The sequence below is a fragment of the Neopelma chrysocephalum genome, unplaced genomic scaffold (assembly GCF_003984885.1).
Source record: "Neopelma chrysocephalum unplaced genomic scaffold, ASM398488v2 Primary Assembly neopelma1_98, whole genome shotgun sequence".
In the NCBI taxonomy this organism is placed as follows: domain Eukaryota; kingdom Metazoa; phylum Chordata; class Aves; order Passeriformes; family Pipridae; genus Neopelma; species Neopelma chrysocephalum.
In genome coordinates, this window is record NW_020897761.1 from 1285796 (window position 1) to 1308924 (window position 23129).

Consider the following 23129-nt stretch of genomic DNA (forward strand, 5'->3'; position numbering starts at 1 on the left):
TCTGCAAAAGGAGACAAAGTCTGCAGATGAGAAAGAAATACTCCTGTGCAGTATGAACCCAGCTGGGGCACAGACTGTGTTGGATTTTCATGGTTGTGCTTGATGTGGAATCGCGTGTTCACATGGATGCTGGTGTATTTATTTTAATGGTGAAATTCCAGGTGGGTGTGTTACATATGCACTTAGACATATGCACCTAAGGAGACCTATCCTGAAAGGGGGGAAGGGGAAGGAAAACATCCTGAGTCAGATATTTCTGACTTGTCAGGTACACACAGAGAAAAAAGTGGCAGCATAGAGGCTCCTCAGACACCCTCCCTGCCCCCAGCAGGGCCCAGGCTGAATTAAAAACACATACAGCAATCTCCACTCTAAATAACTTCTGCATGGCTATATAATTTCAAAGAGAAATGCTTTCAGGGTGATGATAGGTTTTGTCTACATCTGTAATGTCTCATTTGTCTTTGGATACCCAACAGCCTTCACTTTGTTTATTCAGAGCTGAGCAAACATGGAGCTGAATGTACTTTTCAATGATCAATGTAAATCAACGTGAAAAATGGAAATCATTACAAAATATACACACACATATACATTTAGCAAGGTTTGCTAGATTGATTGCTCCTAAACCTAGAGCTCGGCTCCTCTTACGTGCAGAGAATTCACAAAGAGACAGCCATAGCCCAGGGACAGCGAAGTGTGGTCACTGATGGATAAAATAAAATTCAAGCCTGTTTGCATTTTAATGGATTTTAATCACATGAGAGTTTGGGAAAGAAAAAAAATTGATTTTTTTTTTTTCCTTTTCATCATTGTGTCTGATTGCTTCAGGGGTAACAAAAGTGGTCCCAGGTACTGAGATATCATTTTCAGCTCTTGTGCTGTTGTTTAAAGAGGCTTCTGCAAAGACAAGGGATGTGCACAATCATCATTAGTCACGGAGAGCAGGACAAATGGTACTGGGCTGTAGATGTGGCAAGGAAAGCAGAGTTTAAAGTTTTTGGCAAACTAAGTAGTGAGGAGGAAATGAACAAGATGCCATGGATGGTTTTTATCACCAGAGATTTACAAAAATAAGTCTGACATCCGTCAGGGGCTGGGGGTAGGGTACCATCCAGCTCTAACCATGTGGAAGCAGCACCATCTGTCTCCAGCAAACTAAAACTCTTGGAAAAAGGGAGTTGTTCCTTAGTCTTTCACTCTTGGGTGCTGCCTCTCATCTGTTTGTCATTCCTGCTGTCTGTGGCATGATTTTCATACGTATTTTAAACATTCTTGCTTTGTGCTGTTGGCAGGGACCAGCTCTGCCCGGTTCACCGCCCCTTCCTGCTGTCTCTGCTGCTGCCGCCTCGTTCGTGCCTCGTTGGCCACTTGTTTCCTCTGAAACTCCATTCCCTGTGCCATAATATGCTGGAATTCATCCCTCAACCCTCAGGAATAATTTTTTTTGTTCAGGAACACCATTGCTAAGACAGCTGAGCAGGGTATTTTGTGATAATACTGTCACTTAAAGGGGGAAAAAAAACAAAGGAAGAGGGGAGCAGAGTGTATGTAAAACCCTGAGATGTTTTATGAAGAGCAGAAAATAGAGGAGCTCAAGTTTTCTGCCCTGTATTTTCTTTTGTTATGTCACCAAGTGGGATGTTTGTGTCTGTTTATACTCTGATTTCGTGTGTGTTTTGAAATCTCATTGTACTCAGTGGTGGAAAATTGGCTGCTTAAGTAAAGGCACGTTAAGGACAGCGCTCTACAGTAGCTGGAAGGAAGTGCTTCTCAAATGCATTGTCCAAGTTGGTTCTAGTTAATAGTCTCTTGGGTATGTGAACTTTCCTTGCCTTCTCCACCCGTCTTCTGGCAGCAAACAGAATTCTTAGCATTTCAGTTTAAAAATAATTAATAAAGATCTGTGCTGCCCTTCTAAATTGCTTCCCGATAGGAGTGAAATGTATTTCAGTAATAATTCATAAAATCACTTGTGTGCGTTGATTATTCCTACTGGGGAGGGCAACACCACGAACCAGCAGCATAAAGCAAATCCCTTCAAAATATTATAATTATTGTGTTTGTATAAAGCCTCCCCTCTCCCTTTCCCCCTGGTCTGGTTGGATTTACTGTTACGAGACGCGGTTGCGCAGCAGGGCTGCTAATTAGATGTTATCAGGCCTGTTTCTGCAAGGTTGTGACCTATAAATTTCTGTTCAGCATTGCTGTAGGAGAGACATTTTCTCTCCACTGGTTATTATTTATCCTTACTGGGTTCATTTGTTCTCCTTCTAGGATTTGGGAGAGGAGCACCTGTGGCTGTACCCTTCGGGTAGAAGGGGGTTTGGATTCGCTCTGGGAGCTTCGTGCTGTCAGTTTGCAGAACATTTGGGAATAAGTGCATGTTTGTTCTTAGGCATTAAATGTAAATATACATTAAAATAAAATTGTAAATACAAATTTACAATATAAAAATTTGGCTTAAAAATACAAATCAGCTGGAAAGGAGCATAATGAATAACAAGAGGTTTGGTGCTCATGAGCATTACATTTTACTGGTTTTGGGGAATATAGCAGGAGTAAGGAGGAAAACCCTAAGTAGGCTAGGGCTCAAGGATGGAGAGTGTTTGGGGTGAGCATGTGGGATTGCCTTTATTCTTCGCAGCCTAACCTTACTGCAAAGAGAAAGAAACACTAAGTAGAGGGAAAACCCAGCTGAAGAATACCTGAAATACTGCACCCTAGCTCCAGATCCTTTTAATTAGCTAGCCCATCCTCAAAGGATACATTAATCACGCTGCTTTGGGTTTGCCAAAAGCACAGGGAACCTGCTCCACCTGTTTTGGTGGTACCTCAGGAGCCTTGATCCCAGCACGGCAAAGATGTCCAGGCCAAGCTGGCCTGCAAGGATGTCCTTCCCCGGCACGGGGTCAGCTCAGCACTTGCAATTCTCTGCCTTGGCACTGTCATTTCTTCCCATGTTGACTCTTCGTTTCACAGTTAGTTTCCCCCAACATAGAATCACAGGGGTTGGAAGGGACCATAAAGATAATCTAGTTCCACCTAGACACATTCTACTAGGCAAGGTTGCTCAGGGCTCTTGAACACTTCCACACAGCTTCTCTGGGCAACATCATGCAGACTAGGCAAGAAGAAAGAAATCACCCACTATTCTGAAATTCTGGAACAAAATTGTGCTTGATTTGCTGATATTGATGTTGTGTGGCAATGAGGAGAGAGAGCAAAGTGCTTCAGGTCAGGAGGCTCCTGATCCATGATCCCGGCTCGCTGCTCAGTGTCCTGCTTTGACCACACTGGTGGTAACCTCCTTATGCTTAACCAAAGGGGATTTTTCTCCCCAGGCCAGCTTTCCCTCCCTAAACCAGATACAATAGCTGGGTTAAATTACACAGGGAAAATAACCTCACATAACCTTTAACTGAAGGTTCAAGGCTAGAGCAGATAAGAGGTATTACAGGTCGTTGCTGTACGGCATTAAATGTGGGATGCAGATTATTTGCCATAAGACATCTCTTTGCATAAATATAAATATGGCTCAGGATCCCCACTGCATTTATGTAAGGTCCAGTCTCCTTCCTCTAAAGTTTTCTGTCTGAACCCTCTGTAAAGGATGAAAAAAGTCCAATCCTTTTTTATATTAGTGTTGAATTACTGAGATGCAGGAAGACTTTTCAGATGTGAGGGAGAAAAATGGAGAGAGGAGCATTCTGCTGCTTTTGTATGAGGTTTTGTCTTTAAGTAGGTCAAATCAACGAACTGGTGTGTAATAGCTGGTTCCAGGTTCTCCAGAAAACATTTTGAAGATGCCAGAAGGAAGCAGAATGGGTCTGTCTAAATAAACATCATGGGGAGTACTGCAGGGCTTCTTTTACATTTTATTTGAATCCCTTGAGGTGGTCCCTTACTAAGTCATTTGTTTTAAGTGGTTAAAATAAGAAAACTAACTTTAGCCTATATGCCTGAATGACCTGGTTAATATGCAAAAAAAATGCACATCTTTGTAGTAGATTTTAGTGTCCTGTGAACTCTCCCTTTGACAAGGGAAATCAGCTGCCCTCTATGAGACATCAGCAGTGCTCACAACTCCTACATTCTCTTTTCTCAGAAGTCTCTTGAGGCAAAAAAACCCCAAACCCAAAAGAAGCTCCCAGTTGCCCATGTCTATACCCAGGTGTGCAGAAAGGTTCAGGCTGAAAATAACTGAAATTGTGCAGGCCGTGCAGTGATGAGTGAGCATTTAAAACACCACCTGAGAGCTTTGTGGGGCTTATTCTTATTATTCTTTATTTTTCCTTTATTCCTTCTCGTCATAAACTGCACCACACACAAAGAGAGTTATCTCATCACCTGGTCTGTTTTTGTGGCTCGTTGCCTCCACAGAAATGCTTCTCTACCTTTGCCCTTCCCGTACCTCCCTCCTTGGCAGGAGAAAGCAAAAGAGTCTTGCTCTTCTGAAACAAATAAATGTCAGCTGGCTGATGCCTTCTTGGCAAGGGTGGGGGTGCAGCTGTCTGTGAACCTTTGCTGCTGGTGCTTTTGCCAAGCTCTGTGCACTGCTTGTCCCACACTCATCTTTAGCTTTGACCCCAAGTGCACCGGTACATGTTTTTTGTGCACCCAAAACGTGTGCAGGAACCCAGCAGCGTTTGCTTTTAAATTGTTTTGCTTTTTTTTTTTTTTTTGCACAACTGCCTTGGGCCAAGGTCCTTTTTAAGTTCAGGATGCTTTCCCTTTCTTCTTATTCCTTCACTGTTGCAAAAAATAAAGAATGAAGAGGGAACAGCCCAGTCTGGATGCCTGGTGTTGAAGAGGCTGCAAGATGGAGATTAGGGGTTGGTGAGAGCAAGCACAGCAGAGAAGGGTATAGAGCTGGGTAAGAAAAGGACCATGCATAAATTAAGAAGAAAAACTGCAGATTTTTTTTTTCTCCCACAAATAATTAACTTTTCTGCTATTCTCCACTTTCCACTTTCTAAACCTCTCACGAAAGCCTCTCCTTGATTTGGGGAGAAGTGTCACTTGAGAGTCTTCTCAGAACTTGGCAGCTATGTAATAGGGGCATGTAATCTTTTATAATCCTCTCTACAGGTTTGTAATAACCATTTCTGTTTTGAGATTCCAAAGTGTTTTGTAGGCCAAGTGGGAATTTAACTGTGAGAGGAAAATGCACTTAATATTCAGGAGCAAAGATGAGTGGTCCTGGGCAGGGAACGAGACCTGAATGAGAAGGAAGGCAAACCTCCTTAGCATTGTAGGAAGGGTCACAGCAATGGCTTCGAGCAACTGCAGGTTGTTTGAAATCTTAGGTATCCTGGGAACCAAATTGTTTTCTTGCAGGGATGGCAGCCTCTGCTGTGGTGATGTCATGAGATTTACGAGGCTGCACAATGAGCCACTTGTTTGCAGGCGCTGGGGGGGCTGGGCCGAGCACAGAGCACACCTGCCTGCTCTGTAAGGTCCCCACCTTGATTGGGCTGTGACTGCTGGTCCCACTTGTCGAGCCACAGGTGACTGCACGACTGGGAGCTGCTGGCACCCATCCCTTTGAGAGGGTGCTGATGTCTCCTGACAGGCACATCCCTCACGCTGCCTCTCTGAACCTGGCAGGGTGCAGGCCATGGAGACAGGGATGTGTCTCTGAGGGAAGTGAGGATCAGTTACCCTTTGGAAGTTTAGCAATCGGCTCTGCAGTGCATAAGAAGCTTAGAGGAGCTCAGCAGTGTTCAAGCTAATTGGTAGCTTTAAACTGCTATTAAGGGCTCCCACACCTTTTGCTCAAAGAAGCTGCACGGCGACAGTGAGCGGGTGCAACTTTCTGCTTTCCAATCAGAACTACCAGGCCACTTGGAGCTTTATGCCTAATTTTTGCTTCACCTGTTAGGTCCTTAGCTCTCATTTTTTTAAGACTTTGCAAGACAGCTCGAGACCGTTGGCACGCTCAGCATCTGCTCGCTAAACTAGTCGTAAGATTTTAAGACTCGCGGTTTCTCTTTTGGAACGGCTCCACAGTTTTTCCTTTTGAAAACAGGATCCTGGTGAAACTGCTCACATGGCTGTGGCCTAAATGAATTTGTGCTCTCGAGCTTCTGCAGAGCATTTGGGTACCGGGGAACACTGAGCCCTTTTAGTGAACGTCAGGGGCCGAGGGTGGCAAACGTGTTGGCGCAGGCCTTGGGGAAGGTTTGGAATTGTGTGTGTTACAGGGATGTCTTGGCTGATCTCTGCCATGGTCTCAGCCTTGGTGTGAAAACTCCTGAGCTGTAGATAGGCTCAGTGGTGACATTGCAAGAACGGGGCAGATGTATTGACTCGGGACCAAGGGAAGTTGGCAGAGCTGCCTGGGAGCTCAGCTGGGGCAGTGAGCCGGCTGTACCTCACTCACTGTGCAAACAAGTCACATCTCTCCTAAGGAGGGAATTGAAGGGGTGGGAATGATGTCAGCAAGGAGAGGAGAGGCAGCAAGAGCTCATCCTGCTGGGAGATGCCAGGTTTGTTGAACAGTAGCACTCTGTGTTTTGTCTCCTGCTGGTCGCAAAGGAGACAGCCCTTGGCTGCTATTAGGTATTCACTCATCTGATGGCTTATTCCTTCCCACGTAAAAATTGCTCCTGACATATTTCCTTAATGCAGAAAATCTGTGGGAAATTTAAGAATCTGGCTGGTAGCTCTGATAGTGGACAAAATGCTGGTGTTCATTGAGCTTTAAAGGTTCATTTTTCTTTCTTGGTGTTGAGGTGAGACTGCTGCACGTGAGAAATTCAGAGCAGTGAGGCTCTCTTCTCCCATCCTATCACAGATCTTGGCAAAGCTTTCCAGCAGCTGGTGGGGAAAAGCTGTGCCCTGAGCTGTTGGCAGAAGAGATGCACAGTCCTCATTCAGAGGAGGGGAAAATCCTCAAAACCTTACCCGTAAGCAGTGAACACCAGATACCTTCAGACTCCCCTGCTCTGAATTTTAAGAGATTCCTTCTCCCAGAGCTGGCAGACTGTAGGGAAATGGAAGCACACACAGCAAGCACAGAAATTGCCACAGTGATATTTCTTTGAGGGTACAGAGCACGAAAATGCACCTGACTGAACTTTATTGTTTTAATCTGTCTGTGGCTCACGAGATTCTTCAGTGGAAGAGTGGAAAACCAGTCTTGAGGCTGTGTCTGATCGCTGCCACTCAATAAAAGAGCAGTGGAAAGTTAATAGCTTAGATTGGCAAGATTGGCCTGTACCAGAAAAATTAAAGATCTTGTGAGAAGTGTGTGTTGCAATGCCAAATACGTTGGAATCTGAGAAAGTCATGGTGCTGGTCATGGCTTCTACCAGCTTCTTAAATGCCATTTTCACCTGCTTAAGCCTTTTATGGCTTTGTTCTGTGCAGAATGGATTTTCCAGGTAGCGTTTTGGCTGTAACCAGTTGGCGTGAGAGCGTTGGGGAATCTCTGAAACCTGATGGTTTGACTAAGCTTTCTGTACCTCCTACCCACGATATTAGATGTCCATGTGAGAATTTGGTTATCATTGCACGCAGCTGCTGGAGGAGAGCAACTGGATTCAGCTGAACTGAGAGCTGGTCCCTGCCTGTGTACTGAACTTTGTTGAGTGTGGATATTAAATGTAGCGGGAAGAATTCGCACCAGATACTTACCTCTGTAATAACATCCTATATAAATAGCGTGCCTCTCATCCCAAAGGATCTGCTCGTGCTTTCTACGCTCAAAATACCACCTGCTTCACCACAGAGATCTGTTGCTGACCACGAAAATGTAGGTAACTCTTCACTGAAATGGAGCTGTGCCACAGAGTGATTTAGAGGGGCAAGTGAGCACTGCCATATCCCACAGTAGCTGTGAGAAGCTTCCTAGGAAACGTGCAGTCACTGCCCACTTTGTGGTTTGAAACAAAATGACAAGATTAATGGTTCTGTTTCTAATGTGTGCTCGTTATATCTCTAAGTGCATTGTGATTCAAAGAAGAATTAATCAACCTTGAGAGCATCGTGTTTTCTCTGTAGCATGTGAGTCTCTGTGTTGCCACACACAGTATGTGCTGAATTTTCCTTGTATTATACCATTAGTCATGAGCCTTGTGTGTTCTGTGTTGGGGCATTGTGGTGTTTGTTTGGACAAACTTGGAGGAGGAATGTCCTTTCCTCTCCCAAGTGAATTTGTGCACCACCATAGGTTTTTCTTTGAGCAGCTGTTTTCTGTAGTGTCTGCCTGCACTGCTCTGATCCTGCTCGGATCAGAGACCATTGCATATGGCTGGGAGTTGGTCTCAGAAATAAGAAATGCAAACAAAATCTATATATATTGGCATGAGAGAAAGTGGAAGTTGTCTTGATTGTGCTTTTCCTAACAGACCCTCGGTGGGTGACCTCTGTTGTCATCTGCTCTGTGTCAGTGTTGAGATTGTCCCTCTTTCAGCTGGGCCAGGGTTCCTCCGATGCCTGCGTCTGTTCTCAGGGCAGCAGCACTTGAATTCTCTTCTCTTCTACATCCAGACCCTGCAGATCTTCACCTGAGCATCAGCAGCTGTCTGAAATAGCTGCACATGCACACACAGCTGTGTGTCACAGAACTGCTGGTGCTGTTTGTTTTCTCTCTCATTAGTGACTTCTTTCGCGGAAATCCTGCCTTGGTACCAGATGCAGGTTTGGGGGAAGGAAACATGTCAGGACGTGGTTTATTTCCCTTTCTGCCATATCTTTCCCTTGAATCCCTTCATGAACTTTTAGAGGTGGTGTAAGTTTAGTGAAAGGACTCATAATTGCTATTATCTTTGAAACTCTGTGTCAATAGTAAGGCTTGTTTCAGCTTCTGCTCAACTTGCTTGATAAAGGTTCAAAGTGATGATTATTGGAACTGGACTGCATGGTCATGCACAGCTGGGTAGTTTGGGGCTCTGACAAGCTCTCAGATGACAGCACTCACCTAAAACACTTCCCTCTGAGTCCTGTCTCTATGGTGAGTACATAAAACACCATGGAAACATTGGGTAAGTAGACCTGTTGTCAGAAGGTGTTAGGGCTCCTACTGATCTCTCTTGGGGGAAAAAAATTCCTCCCAGCATACAAACTTGGCCACTCCGTTAGTTACTCAGCTGCTTGGCAGCTCCTTGTTGGAAATACTGGGAACAGAATACGGACCCTAATAAAGTCGAGGAAAATTTGGCAAGTACTTCAGTGAGCCCTTGATTTCACCATAGGAAGAGTGTGGTTCAAAAAAAAAAAGCTCTGAGACGTGCCAGGGGTGCTGTTGTCATCACTGGGATGGAGGGTTATTTCTGTGTTTTTATTGATGGCAAGTAGAGTGCTTTTTGGCAAAGAGGCTGAAAGCATGAATTTACCTTTAATGTAGTTTTGTTGGCCTGATTTCTGGTAATTCTGTCCTTTTCACTAGCTCTGAGGAGAGAATATGCAGCTCTTCAGGTTGTAGAAGAGCTGTTGGGGACTAAATGACACTGGAACTGCCGTCATCTCTTGGAAATCATTTTCTGATTCTGCATTTGGAATTTTAAGGGAAAATAATTGTTGCATGCTTGCAATGGAAGCTTCAGAAACGTTCCCATCTGATAGCACTGTACTGCTCCCTAAATACTCCTAAAGTGCCATCAGTTATCATGAAGTGTCTTACCCTGTCTGTGGGGATTGGCTTGGCACTGGCTCCTGCTTTCCGTGTTCCCTCGCCCTGCACCACTCAACACTTTTCTTGTGTGATTATGGCATCACTGTCCCTCTGTTTTTAAAAAAAAGTTCTGTGCTTAAAAAATAATGAGGTATAAATTGTCATCTGGATGAAAGAAAGGGAACTTTGTGGATATTTATAACATGGCTAAAGGCAGTTCAGAGCCCTGAGGAAAAACAACGTGGTTTCCAGTCTTCAGCAGTGTCGGATGTGGCATCGACGTTCCTCTCAGTTCTGTAGGGAGGTACCAAGAAGGGGATTTTTTTCCAAGCTGTTACTTAACTGATATTAGCATTTGAAGGCACATAAGGCCTGACCTTTAATCCTGTGTGTAGACTGGCTGATCTGCTTACTTGAATGCCTCATTGTAATGCTGCAGAATGGAGAGGATTGCATCAGACCCGAGAGAAATCTTCTGCCACCAGAACTTGCCCATTGAGGTGTGTGGCTGCCTGAGCTCATCCCAGTAACATCTGCAAACTCAGAGCTTTCAGATGCACCTCCCTGATTTCTCCTCCAGCTCCTGTCCAAAACTGCATTCATCAGTGAGTGATCACTCGTCTCCAAAGCTCAAGCCTTGCTGTATGAGCTGATAGGTAGTAGCCCTACAGTGAGAAAGGACAGCCCTGACTCGTAGTCTTTCCCAAAAGTTGGAGTGCTCCTAGTTACATGTGGAACTTTTTGCCACTCACTTCCATAGCAATTCAAACAGTGGTGGTGAATTAGTTTTGTGGGGCCTTAGTGGAAGAGGTCGGTGGGTTTTATTACATTCACGTGAAAAGCTGGAGCCAAGAATGTAAAATGAAAACTGAAGATGAAGAGTCCCGGAAAGCAGAACAGGGTTTGTGAGGCGACCAAGTGTAAATGTGATACTGTGCAAAGTCCCAAAGAGTCTGCTGTCTAAACTGGTAACGTGCTTCAGAATACATTTTGAAGTCACAGCTGTTGCAAGAGGCTCCAAAGATATCAGCCATGCAGGAGGGTGAGCTGAGAAATAATTCAAATAGGTGGGACTGACGCACCAAAGCTGCCGTCCTTGCTGCAGTGAGCTTTCTTGGAACACGCATCCAGCATCCATGTGGTTTGCAACGTGTGCTTGCAGCACCAGCTTTGGGCAGAGGGCTGAAGTTCTAGGACCTGATGCATCAGAAAACCAGCTTGCGACTGCTCTTTGCTGAAGAGAGCACTTGGTCAGGCTTGCAGGGGTGGTGGGGCTGCGTCCCGACATGTGTTCAAAAGGATACTGATACCAACACAAAATGTTAATGCTGTGGAGTTCTCTAGTGGTGATTGACAGCTCCAGACACTGGGATGGCATGTCAGTCTGCCAGCAGCCTGTGGAAAGCTGCTGTGACGTAGCCAACCCACTTGGCAACAGAGCCGTGGCTGGCCCGCGGTGCCTGATGACTCAGTTCAGTCCTGGAGTTGTTATTGCAGTGGAAGAAGTCGTTCTGTTCTTTAATTCCTTTGTGCAGCCCATGGATCAGTTGGATGGTATCCTGCCAAGGCCTCTAGTTAGCAGAAATTAGAACATGAAAATCTTTTGGGGCTGGGCAAGTCGTGACTGTAGATTCTGCGTTGGAGCTGATGGTCCAGAAGGGAGGGGTTTTTTGCCATAAAAAAGTCTACCAGCAGCTCAAAATAGAGTTTACTTGATTATTGCTCAGCATAGCAGCTGGAGGCACTCTCACTGCCAGCCCACCCACACGAGCAGGACAGGGCACGCACGCCTTCAGCCTTTTTTTCCCCGTGGTGATTTATCATGTGCTTTCAGCACCCAGGAGATGAGATCCCCAGAGCTCTCACGTTCCCATTTCTGTTGCACACTTGTGCCCATGGCTTTGTCCTTCTCCCTGATCTTGCCTCTACCAGCCCATTGCTCGTATATTTGTTGTGCTCAGGCAGGGCTCTTTGGGAAACCAAGGTCTAAGCAGGAGCAGAGGTGGTTTTATTTGGCATCTGGTTTGGTTTTTGGTTCGACACCACGTAAAGGTGAGATGCAGTTGTGACAAAAATCTCCCTGGAGGGTTCACGTCAGTAAGATGGACAAATACATAACTCGTGGGAGAGAGAGTCTGTGTTGCTCCAGGAGTTTACACAAATGCACTTTTGCTTCACAGAGGTTGTGGTGGTTTCCCTTAATCATGTTTACACCTAAATAGAGTTTTGGGCAATTTTGAGAGACACAGCATTGCTCATCACAACTGCAAACCGAGTTGTGTTGGACAGGTAACAGTGTGGAGCCTGATTCTGCATCTCAGCTTCTTCCCTGAATTATTGCACCTGAAATAAAGGGAGCCAAAGGTGCAGTTTTTTATTATTCAGAGCAGTGGGAGCCATGCAGCCCTCTTCTTTTTCTTGCTTAAAGGTATCCAGTTGGCTGTTTCAAGCATTTTTCTGAATGATCACAAAAATCCTAATGCAACAATAGGTTGAACAAGGCACCGAAAGCCATATTCCAATTCCCTGACTCTGGAAGGTGACACATTCCTTTCAATGTGGAGGTGAAATTGTGGGAGAAGAGACGAAGGATGTTGCATCTCTTACTAGTGATGAGGTGGGATTTGGCACACGTAGGGTCTGCAAGGAGTGAAGTGAGTTGGAGGGGCTCCTTACTCCGGGTTTAGCGCTGGCATTTGGGCTGGCTCTCCCTGGAAGGTGCTGGGTGTTTGAGGATTCGCTGGCCTCTAGTGGTGACGCTGGAGAGAGGATATAAGAAGCAGCACGTTCAGCTCTGTGCACGTTGGCATGTGCGCAAAAAGGAAGGTAATGTTGCAAAAAGTTTTGGTTTTGAACCCTCAGTTTGCTCCTGAAATAGCTAAAGGAGATCCTGGGCTTCTGTGCAGGAAGCCCTTTGGTTTTTGCAGTGTCTGTTTTAGACCCCTTAGAGGTATTCCAGGGACTTCAGGAACCCACAGTGAGAATGGCTGATTTTTAGATCAATGCAAGCAGAATTGTGTAGAACCAGAGGGCAAGATAAAAATGAAACTTAATCTTACAAAGCAACCAGAACTTAAGCTCAGAGCTTTAGAAAGAGATGAATCATAGAATTAGAGAAAGGCTTTGGTTGGAAGGGACCTTAAAGCTCATCTCATTCCAAGCCCCCTGCCATGGACGGGGACACCTTCCACTAGCCCAGGTTGCTCCAAGCCCTGTCTAACCTGACCTTGGATACTTGCAGGGATGGGGCAGCCACAGCTTCTCTGGGCAGCCTGTGCCAGGGCCTCACCACCCTCTGACTTGAAACCGATTGTACAAAATGTCTTGAAAGTGTTTTCTGAATTGCTGTGTCACACACATTATCATTCATACAGCATTTTGGCTCCTGTGAAGAGGTTCTGTAAGTTGGCTGCACACCTGAATTCCTAGGGCAGCTTTCTCTGCTCCCAGTCCTCTCCCACTGGCGTTGTACCTTCCTGCTCCGTGGCTTCCTCTGCTTTTGGGGCAGAGCTGCTTGGCAGTGAAGTCTGTCTGCTGCACTTGTTCCCCTGCTTTCCTTTCCCGGCCTTGGAGGAAACTTGTTAGCAGCGAGAGGCACAGTGTCATACACAGCTCGAGCCTGAGAGTCTTACAGGAAATTGATTTTAAAATAAACTGTAAAAGATCATCATTGGGAGCCAAACAAGTTGGATTATGTTTTGGTTTGGTGTCTTGGGGTTTTTGGGTTTGTGTTTGTTTGTTCGTTTCGGGTTGTTTGTTTGTTTTAGTTTTTGTTGCTGTAGTGGCAGTGGCTAAATAAAAATGCACAATTTAATTGAGTAGATTCCCCACCAGAAGATGCTGGTAAGCCCTTCTCAATTAAATGCCCATCCCCTTGAATTTTTCCTTCCATTCTTCAAGCCTGCCTTCCTTGATCCCCATCTTCCTTCCTACATCTCTCTATCCTTAGACACAAATAATCCACTTTATTAAGATTTAGAGTACGTGCAAGGCCGTACCCCTTTGAACGACAGTTCTGAGAAGGGAATGGAGAGAAGATTAAGTTTTCATAAGCGCTCTTGGTCTTTTGTTTTCATTATATTTCAGCCTTTGACAAAGACATTTATATTCACCTCGGGTATTGCCATTTTCGTAAGCCATGCTGTAGATAAATAAGTATTCATAGTGCACCTTAGGTAGTGTTCCACATGGGTGCCTCCCAGGATTCCCATTTTGTCTCTTTAAAATGCCGAGACGAGTGCAGAGTGCAGTTTTGGTTCTCGTCTCGCTGCAGAACAGCCAGAGCAGAGAAGCTGATTAATGACACGTGCTAACGACTCTGGCATTGTGGTTTTCTGTTTGCAGATGTGAAAGGACCACCTACACACAGACTGTCCTGTGGCCAGTCCCCCTACACTGACATGACAACATGGGAGAGGAAGTACTGCATCCTGACGGACAGCCAGCTGGTGCTGCTCAACAGGGAGAAGGAGGTGAGAGGAGCTCGCGTTGGCTTTTTTCAAAGACGGCTTTTTTTCATCTCCCCTTTAGTTCATTCATGAATCTACTGAAATATGTGCAAGGGAGAAAAAGGGAATTGAAGAAGAGATTTTTTACAGTGTGGGTGGTGAACCCTGGCACAGGTTGCCCAGGGAGGGTGTTGATGCCCCATCCCTGTCAGTGTTTAAAGCCAGGTTGGATAAAGCCTTGAGCAACCTGGTCTGGTGGGATGTGTCCCTGAACATGGCAGGGGGATTGGGACTAGATCATCTTTAAGGTCTACTCCAACTCCTTAACATGCTATGATTCCATGAAAAGGGGAGCTGAGCTGTCCTGTGTGTGGATGGTGTGGGGCACAGTTACAATCCCGCTGGCCCAGGTGCTGGTTGCATGGAAGGAGTGTCAGCAAACTGTGTGCAAAGGCCCTCCTGGAGTTTTACAGCCTGTCTTTAAGTCTGCCATTACGTCTTCCTATGTTATTGCTGCTTTTAATGGTGGTTAAAGCCACCACAGCTATGTAAACCTGCCTCCTTACATCACTGCAGGCACAAAGGTAGGGGAAAAGGGAAGGCTTTTTATATACCCATAAATTTTAGGCTAATACCATACTTTCTTGTGTTTGGAGATGACCTGAATTTTTGTGTTTCTTCTTGATTCTGTTGAAGCTTGAGACCTGTTTCTGGTGTAGCACTAAATATTACTCAGCTGTGCTCAGGGTTATTTACAATTTATTTTACAATGAAATATTGCCTTTCATGGGGAGAGTAGGAGGAAATGGTTTAGAGGAGGACTTGATTTATTGGAAGGGAACAACATCAATGCTAATGCGTGGGAGAGGTGATCAAATGCAGGGAAAATGGAAGGCCCATTTAATGATATTTGCTTACTGTGTAATTCTTCTTCTAGTCTGACAGGACTGTCACCTAAGGAATTAAAGTATATACTGAGGGAACTTAAGGAGATGTGAGAATCATTCCTAAAACTGTGCTGTGCAGGCACAGCTGGGCCAAAAGGATGCATCTCATTAAAGAAATGTAATTGAGAAAAACACTGGCTCCTATCACAAATAATTAACTGGAGGTGGTAATCATGCACTTAAGGGTTCTTAATTTCTCCTGCCACAGACAGTGGAAAGCATTTTGCTGGGAGTAAGATGAGTCTTTTGCTTAGATCCTGAGGAATAAATGTGAGAAGTCTGATACAGCATTGGTGTTTTAAGGCACTATATACTATGTTTAAATACCACTCTGCTTTTTGTCAGAAGCTGAGGAAATTCAGTATCAGGCTACAGAGAGCCTGAGGTTTAAGTGTAGCAGTAACCCCCAGAAGTCAAGCAGTAGTGAAAATCTTTGCAGTGTGCTCTCAAAGGAGGCTTCCTGCCCTGTGACAGTGAGGAATAGCTTGTTTTGGGAAATGCTGCATGCAGATGGGCCAAGCAGACGTGCCTTTGGTGCAGGTGTGACTCCACATGCTCCTAATGTGATTTGTTTCAGGAGCTTGTAGCTGGAGTCAGATTTGCCATTCTGATTTTCAAGTAATTTGTGACTACTGTGAAGTGAAAGGAAAAAGGGAACTCCTTGCAGAGTCAGGTGTGCTCTGTAGGAAAATAAAGGGTTGGTTTAGTCTGGCTTGTGAGTCTGTACACAGGGCAGTGTACAGACAGCCCCTTACAGAAACACAGTGTATACAAGTGCTAGTTAAGAGAGAGACACAAACCTGATACTCTGGATTTACACCCTATTCTAGTTTTTCTGCAGTAGAAATATCCCTTTGCAGCTTTCCTGAGGAAGGGAAGGGGAGGCAACACAGTTAAATTTTTCTTGGCAAGTAGTTCAGAGTTGAAAGAGGCTCCATGAAATGTGATCTAGAAGTGAGAGTGCACAAAGGCCTAAGGCAGCAGTGGGGAGAGATGCTTGTTAAGAGCATAATGATGGAAAAGTATGTAGGAGGGGAATCATAAAAAGCCCCTGGGTGGGACCACAGGTACAGGGAGCCTAAGGAACAGACCAGCTGAATGAGGAAGAGGGAAATTACTTAAAGCAGAGAATTGAAGATTGTTTTTAGAGAAAAATTATTGTGAAGGTGATGCTGGAGGAGGTGTTTTGTTAAAACAAAAGGTGATAGGCAAGAGGAGCTGGAGAGGTTCCTGCTCTGAACATGATAATTGCTGATAGACTGAGCTGGTCAGGATTTCTTTGGACTGCTGAAGAGGATCTTCAGTGTGAGGGACAGAACACTGCCCATCAGTCAGCTGGGAAGAAGGAATTGATGTGACCAGCAGAGTGCCCTCACAGCCCACAGGGAGCACGGACATCACTGCAAAGCTGACATAGGGGTGAAAGTCTGAAGCATCTCATTGTATTCTCCGTGCATCTGCTTTGTTACTTCATGGAATAAAAATCCAAGAAGCTTGGCCAGTGTGAAACTGGAAGGGAACAGATATGTTTGAAGTTTATAGTACTTTGTAAAATCTGTTTATAGTACTTTGTACTCTGCAAATATGTGTGTGTCCAAGTCAGGAAATAGGAAAACAGATACAGAATGCAAACAGGTGAATGAAGGAGGTCTTAATGGTTTCAGACATAATGCTAAGTTTGGTTTCTTGCAGTTAATGCTGTTAAAATACAGCATTATGAATTGCACAGATTTTTAAGAGGAAACAGTAAAGAACAGTGCAGAATTAAACAGTGTAGTAAAGAAAACTCTTTTCTCATAGCATCCCACTGCTATGGATTTTTTGTCAAGGCAGTTTGAATGGAGTGCGTGCAAGAGAGATTTTGTGCTGTTCAAGAACAAGAGGAGTCTGGAAATCAGAGACATTTTGAAGTACAACTTGATCCAAAAATATCTGTAATTACTTAGACAGAAATAGTCTGGCGGTATCACCTCGTGCAGCGTAGGAAAATATTAATTACTTGACACCTCGTCAACTTTATAAAATGAGTGTTGGTAAGACTGAAGAATGAAAATTATTAATGAAAGGAAGAGATCAATGCCCAAAATGTAAGAACAAAGAAAATGAATCCCAGTAGGAACATGAGACACGATTTAGCAAATAAGGAGCCCTGAGTGACAGGAGATCTGCAATTACTACAACACATCCTGGTGGGATAATATTTAACATCATCTTCCAAGACAAGGAGAACAGGTCTAAGGTTGATGCATGTACAAGTCAGGTGTTTCTAAGACAAGGAAGATTTCCCCCTGTCAGGAAGGTGTAGATGTTTTCATACTGTCTGAAATCTGTTCCATAGGGAGGGAGCTGTGAGGGCACAGTAGAAGTGTCTGCAAAATCAGTGCCATTTAAACAGGGATTGGGGATGAGTTAGTGTTCATGAAGAGTGGTTTCAGATAGACAACACTGTGCACAGCACTTCCATGAGGGATGTGACAAATGGCCGCTTTTTAGTTAGTCTTTGTCAGTAACTTGGCTGTGGGTCCTGCAGGGTGTTTTAGTCGTGTGTTTGGTTGGAAATGAAGATGAACAACACTTTTCACTGTGTTAGACTCTTCCTTTTTCCTCCCTGCACCCAAACCTCGCATTTCTTCTTGGATTTAGGAGTGGTTTTAATCAAGGGCAAAGGACAGCAAAGACCTGCATTTGCTGTGACATGATCTGCTGCTGACTGGTGCTGGTGACAGGGGCCAGCAGCAGGACAACTGGGATGGATTTTCCTACTCTTCCATCTCCTCTGGCTGACACCAGTAGTGGTATGCCAGCAGTGATCCCAAGGGAAAGCAGCAAGAGCAAACACTGATGTCTGGGGCTCCCAGGGGATGCTCTTCAGAAGCGCCCACTGCCATTCTCTGAGGACTTGTCACGTTGGGACCTCACAGCAAATACGTTTTACCTGTAAACGGGAGTTTGTCAAACCTGAACCCAGTCGTAAGAAAAGATTTGCTTCAATTCCCAAACAAATTTCTCTGGGCTTTTGGAAAATGAATAATTAAATGTTTGCTGTCAACGTTTTTAAAGTGGATTTCTATGTCAAAATTTTAGCCAGCTTCTGACTTTCTGGAGGAAGGTAAAAATTAAAATGAATTATTTAACTGTTTTACTGATGTGATTCCTAACTTCCTGACTATTAGTTCAGAAAAGTCTGCAAGTTCTCAAGTTTTTGTCTTGAACCACTTTTTCAAATCTTGCAAATTGTTATCTGCAATGAAGAAACTTGTTTCTCTACTTTTTTTTCAAGAGACTATCTCAGTTTGCCTTTAAGAGGCATTAAATGCTTGTGAAGCTCTTACTCCTATTTCTTCTGAAATCTTGTCATCAAATTACTAGAAATCCCCAATACAGGCTTTTTATACTTAAAAAAGCATGTTCAGTGTCAGGTGAGCTGGGATGCTGTTCAAGGGCTTAGAGTCCAAGCTCTCAACCCGTCGTTGATAAATTGTGGAATTTGTGAGGGAAACATAACCTGTGATGAAAATTGCTAAGATTAGCAAAATAATCAGCATTTGGACTGTCCTTATGTACCTTTTTGTCCCAGAGTTACACTGCTCAGAGTCCAGCCCTGAAGCAGCAGCTTGAGCATGTCAGCTCAGGGTCGGACAATTCCCAGGTTGGTGAGCAAATAACAGAATAACAAAGCTGGATGGGTTAAAAAAAAACCTGCTGAAAGCCTGAATCACCATTAGAGTCCTGACTCTGCAGGACTGTGTCCTTCCCTTCAGTCCTTTGCTGAACTTGCTGCACTGTCAGGGGCTAGAGGAGTGTTGGGAAGGTTGCAGGTGGCTGGCTTGGTCCTTATGTACTATTCCTTTGTGCACTTCCTTGTGTTCTGGTGCCTCCCAATCCATGAATCTGTTTGCCTGACCACTGGCAAACCAGCAATTTATACACCTGTTTAAAACATGTCCAACCCCCAAAGATGCAGAGCTGCTGCTGATCAAGCTCATTTTGCATATTCACAAAGCTGTATCTTTACAAGCAGGGTGGTCTCACACTAAGTGACAAATACTGGTCCTGTAATCTTGGAGTTAGTTTTTTGTCAGTATAGATTGAGACTATGGTTTTGGAGAAGCTTCACTTAAAATAACAAAGCATTTTGAAGTCAGACTTAAGAGGCTCAGTCCCTATCCTCCTGCTCCCCTGTGGCAGTAAGTCAGCACATCCACAGTGTCCCCATGGATATCATTGCTGGCACCAGGGTGGTAGTAGTGGGTTTTTTTGTGTCAGTGGATTAAAAGAATGTTCCTGTCAACCCATTTCTGAAAGCACACACAGGTACTGAAGAGGTGTGCTTGAAAAAAAAGAGGGATTGTTCATTTCTTGGTGGAAAAAAAATCCAATAGTGGAGAAATCCATCCCGCAGGAGCTGTATTGGTCTGGAGCGAGCAGTTAGGGGAGGATGCAGCAAGTGCACTGAGAGAGGAGGATCACAGCACACCTTAAAAGCATCCTGCAGGTACTGGTAATAACTGATGTGGAAATAGAGCTCACAGCATCCCAAAAACGCTCTGAAGGAAACTGGGAGAGGCAGCGGACCAGAAGAGAGTTTAGAAGGGAATGAGACTAAATGGAGCCTCCAGATGAGAACTGAAAATCTAATATGTGAACTTGATTGAAGGAATGTGGCATAAACTAACAAAATTAGTCTCTGTTTAACTTCCTAATGTGCTTTTGCACAGAGATCGTGCAGCAAAGGAGCTGCTGTAAAAATCTACCAGCAAAGACAATAGTCTGAACAGAATAAGCACAGGGGCTTTGGGAAGCTTGTTTTGAAAAATGACAAATAGACCAGCGTAGTAATAGATAACATTAAAAAATGACCTTAAGAGAATGCTAAGTGCTTAGAAGTCAGGAAATGCCAGAACTGGTTTGTGAGGGCCATTGTAGTGCAGCCTGTTCCTAAAATAGTGCAGTATCTCGTACATCTTTCACAGCCTTCAATGCAAATGAATGATATCTTTTTGTTTGCTATTAATACTGTTTTTTTTCAGAGATGGTGGAAGATGTGAAAGGATAAGCAGCACAGGAAATGGGATGGGGGGTTTCTATTCCTTTAGCTGCAAGCTGTCTGTGATGTATCTGTGTGAAAAGAAATTGCTGTAGTGCATGGATTGCAGTTGTACTGAGATGTTTTGGGCCTCCCTCCAGCCCCTGGATTCTGCATCTCCCTCATCCCTGAGGTTTCTCCCAGCTGTTGAATATATGAGCTTAAGGTGGCCCTACCAGCCTACAGGTTCCACATATGGTAACAGACACCAGACTGTTGAGCTTTAGGGATAAATAGTTTATCTCCAAACAACGTTGTGGTGACAAATACAGATGAGGAGCACAATTACCTGGGTGGTTACAGCAATAACTCAGTGGCACAATTGTCCAGGTTAAAACAATTGCAAATCCAGTAAATCACCAATACTGAGCTCAGTTATTATCTGACCTTGCAAAGACCTGCAAAACCATGGTCATAACCACAAGGACCTTGGTAGAAAAAGGTTCTTCCCCCAGAGAGTGGTGGGGAACTGAACAGGCTCCCCAGGGCAGTGGTCACAACACCAAGGCTGACAGAGCTCAAGGAACATTTGGATGATCCTCTCAGGCACATGATGTGACTCTTGGGGATGGGCCTGTGCAGGGCTAAGAGTTGGACTGGATGATTCTTGTGGGTCCCTTCCAACTCAGATTATTCTGTGACTGTGTCTTTGGAGGAGGCTTTCTGCAGCCAGGGGCTGTCTGTGCTGCACCGCTGGCCAGCAGGCAGCTGTTGGAAGTTTTGTTTTCCCAAAGTTTTGGATGTAGCCACCTGCCTCTGCCTGACTTTCCCAGCATGGAAGCAGACAAGGCTGGGCTTGGCATTGGGAAAGCAGCCTTGAAAGGCAGGACTGCCTTGTTGGTTGGATGGTTGGGCTGTGTTGTGACTGGATACATGTGGAGTACAGGGTGCTGTACACCATGTGCTCCTCATCACTGCCACACTTTCCTGGGGAGCCCCTGGAATTCTGTGATAAGGCCAGAAACGCCAAACTGTGCCTGAGAGTTACTACCAGATGAGCAGAAAATGAAGTTCCTTATCAAGGTGGCATATTTACAGCGTGGCCCGGTGGCACACTGACAGCTGTCGGCATCGTTTTTCCGCAGGTGCCCACGGAAGGGATGCCGGAGCCGCAGGATCCTTCCCGCGGGCGCTGCCTGCGCCGGACAGTCAGCGTCCCCTCCGAGGGCCAGTTCCCCGAGTACCCGGCAGAGGGGGCCGCCCAACTAGGTAAGGAGAAACCAGACGTGGAATTAATTGATAGCTGAGTTGTGTCAGAGGGCACGTGTGCCCGGGCAGCACCGCGGCACAGCAGCCTGGAGAGGTGGGTACCACCGCCAGCGGGGGAAGGTCCTGCAACCCAGGCTTTGTTTGTAAATACCTCCAGCAAAATCACCTCCAAACACCAGGATTTATCCAAACACCAGTGAGACTGTTATGGGATGCCAGAGAAGCATGGCTGTCGTTGCACTTTGTGGCTGTGTTTTTAAACTTACCGGGCAGCCCTAGGGTTTGCAGGTGAGAGCTGCTGGATGCAGGTCAGTGCGGTGCAGCTTTTGCAGATGGCTGTAAGTGGTTCCTGCTGGTTCAGGACTGTTAGGTGGTTGTGTTTTACCTCACCTCTGGAATTTCCTTTGCTACATATTTTCACAACAAGCACCGAATAACAGGTTTTTCTCTGACTTACCTCATGCCTGTTCAGGGCGCAGTTCCTAAAAGAACCAACCATCTGCCTGCTGTTGGCTATAATTATCCATGTTGAAATTTAGGGAAAGCAAAAGAAAGGGCAGGTATTAAAAATTAGAGGAAAAGGCTTCATTGCAGTGGTTTCCCAAGTCCAGGTTTGGCCCAGTTCCCCCACTTTATTCCACCACACCTGTGGTTGCATAAAGAGCATCATTCCAGCTCTTTCCAGAAAAAAGGAAGAGGCAGCAACCACACACAAGTGAGATCTTCTTTCTCTTCCCAACCTGTGCAAGAAGTTTTCCTTGTCATTGGCTGGTGAGAACTGGGAGCAGTTTTTCCTTAGTTCAGCTGTGAAAAATGTCATTCCTGGGAGAGAGTGAGCCATGAGGAAAAAACATGAATCTCTAAACATAAATCAGCCTTGATAACTGATGTCAAAGGTGAAGAGCAGGTAAGGTATCTTGCATTTCACAGCCTCAGCTGGGTTTTTTTCCCAAGAATTTTATTCTGTGAATATATTGCACACAAGTAAGTAAAATCTCACTCTTGTAGAGAGTTAATTAACACATTGCAACCGTGGTACTTATTTATTTGTACTTGCCAGTAGCACTATGTAACTCTTACTTATTTGAGAAAGGCAGATAGGGTTCTTTTTTTTGTTTCTATTGATTTCTTTGATTCCTGGATTGGTAGTCTGAAAAGAAACAGGGCAAGTTGAGGATTTAGGAGGCAAAACTGCAAAATACTTTGGGATTACTGACATAAATAGAACCCTGACTGGATTTGTTTGTGGCACTTCAAATGCACCTCTAAATGCCATATGAACAAATATTCGTTCTTGTTTGGAACTAAAATCAGTTTTAAATATGTTTACGCAGTGTTATAAGCAAAGTACTTATTCCAGGTGTGGGGCTAGTGAGATGAATGAAGAATTGTATTGCAACCAGCCTGCTCTAGGCAATGAATATTATTTGCAGCTCCATAGGCTAGAAAGACCTTTAAAATCTAAGATTTCAATGCCTTTTTCTTCCATACCATGTGCAAAAAACATGTAGAAGAATTTCTAGACTTCACTGAGCGTCTCAATAGCTGGAAATCCCAGTGTTATGTTTTTAAGTGGAACCTTGTAACATTCTTGTTCCTGAATGGCCACAGAGAATGGATGACTCTGCTATTTGGTGTCTGCCTTACTATGTATTTTGCTACAATTTTAAATGCATGTGGCATCTTGTAGTGTGTTATTTGATGTTTGCCTGACAAAAATATATTACAAGTATAAGAGTACATGGTCTTCTCCATGTGAGAGCTGCAACTGTAGTGAATACAGATGTCACAAAGTGTGTAGCTAAAGCAAGTGGGCCTGC

General features: G+C 44.7%; 1 protein-coding gene across 6 annotated transcripts in view; it reads left to right on the forward strand.

The window, feature by feature from the left end:
• Positions 1–23129, forward strand: part of RASAL2 (RAS protein activator like 2) — a 190092-nt gene that overhangs the window by 93197 nt on the left and 73766 nt on the right. For all 6 annotated transcript variants that reach the window (XM_027694580.1, XM_027694578.1, XM_027694574.1 and 3 more), the window contains exons 2-3: positions 13964–14091; positions 21186–21309. In XM_027694580.1, the coding sequence (XP_027550381.1) occupies positions 13964–14091; positions 21186–21309 (252 nt within the window). The remainder of the gene's footprint in view (positions 1–13963; positions 14092–21185; positions 21310–23129) is intronic.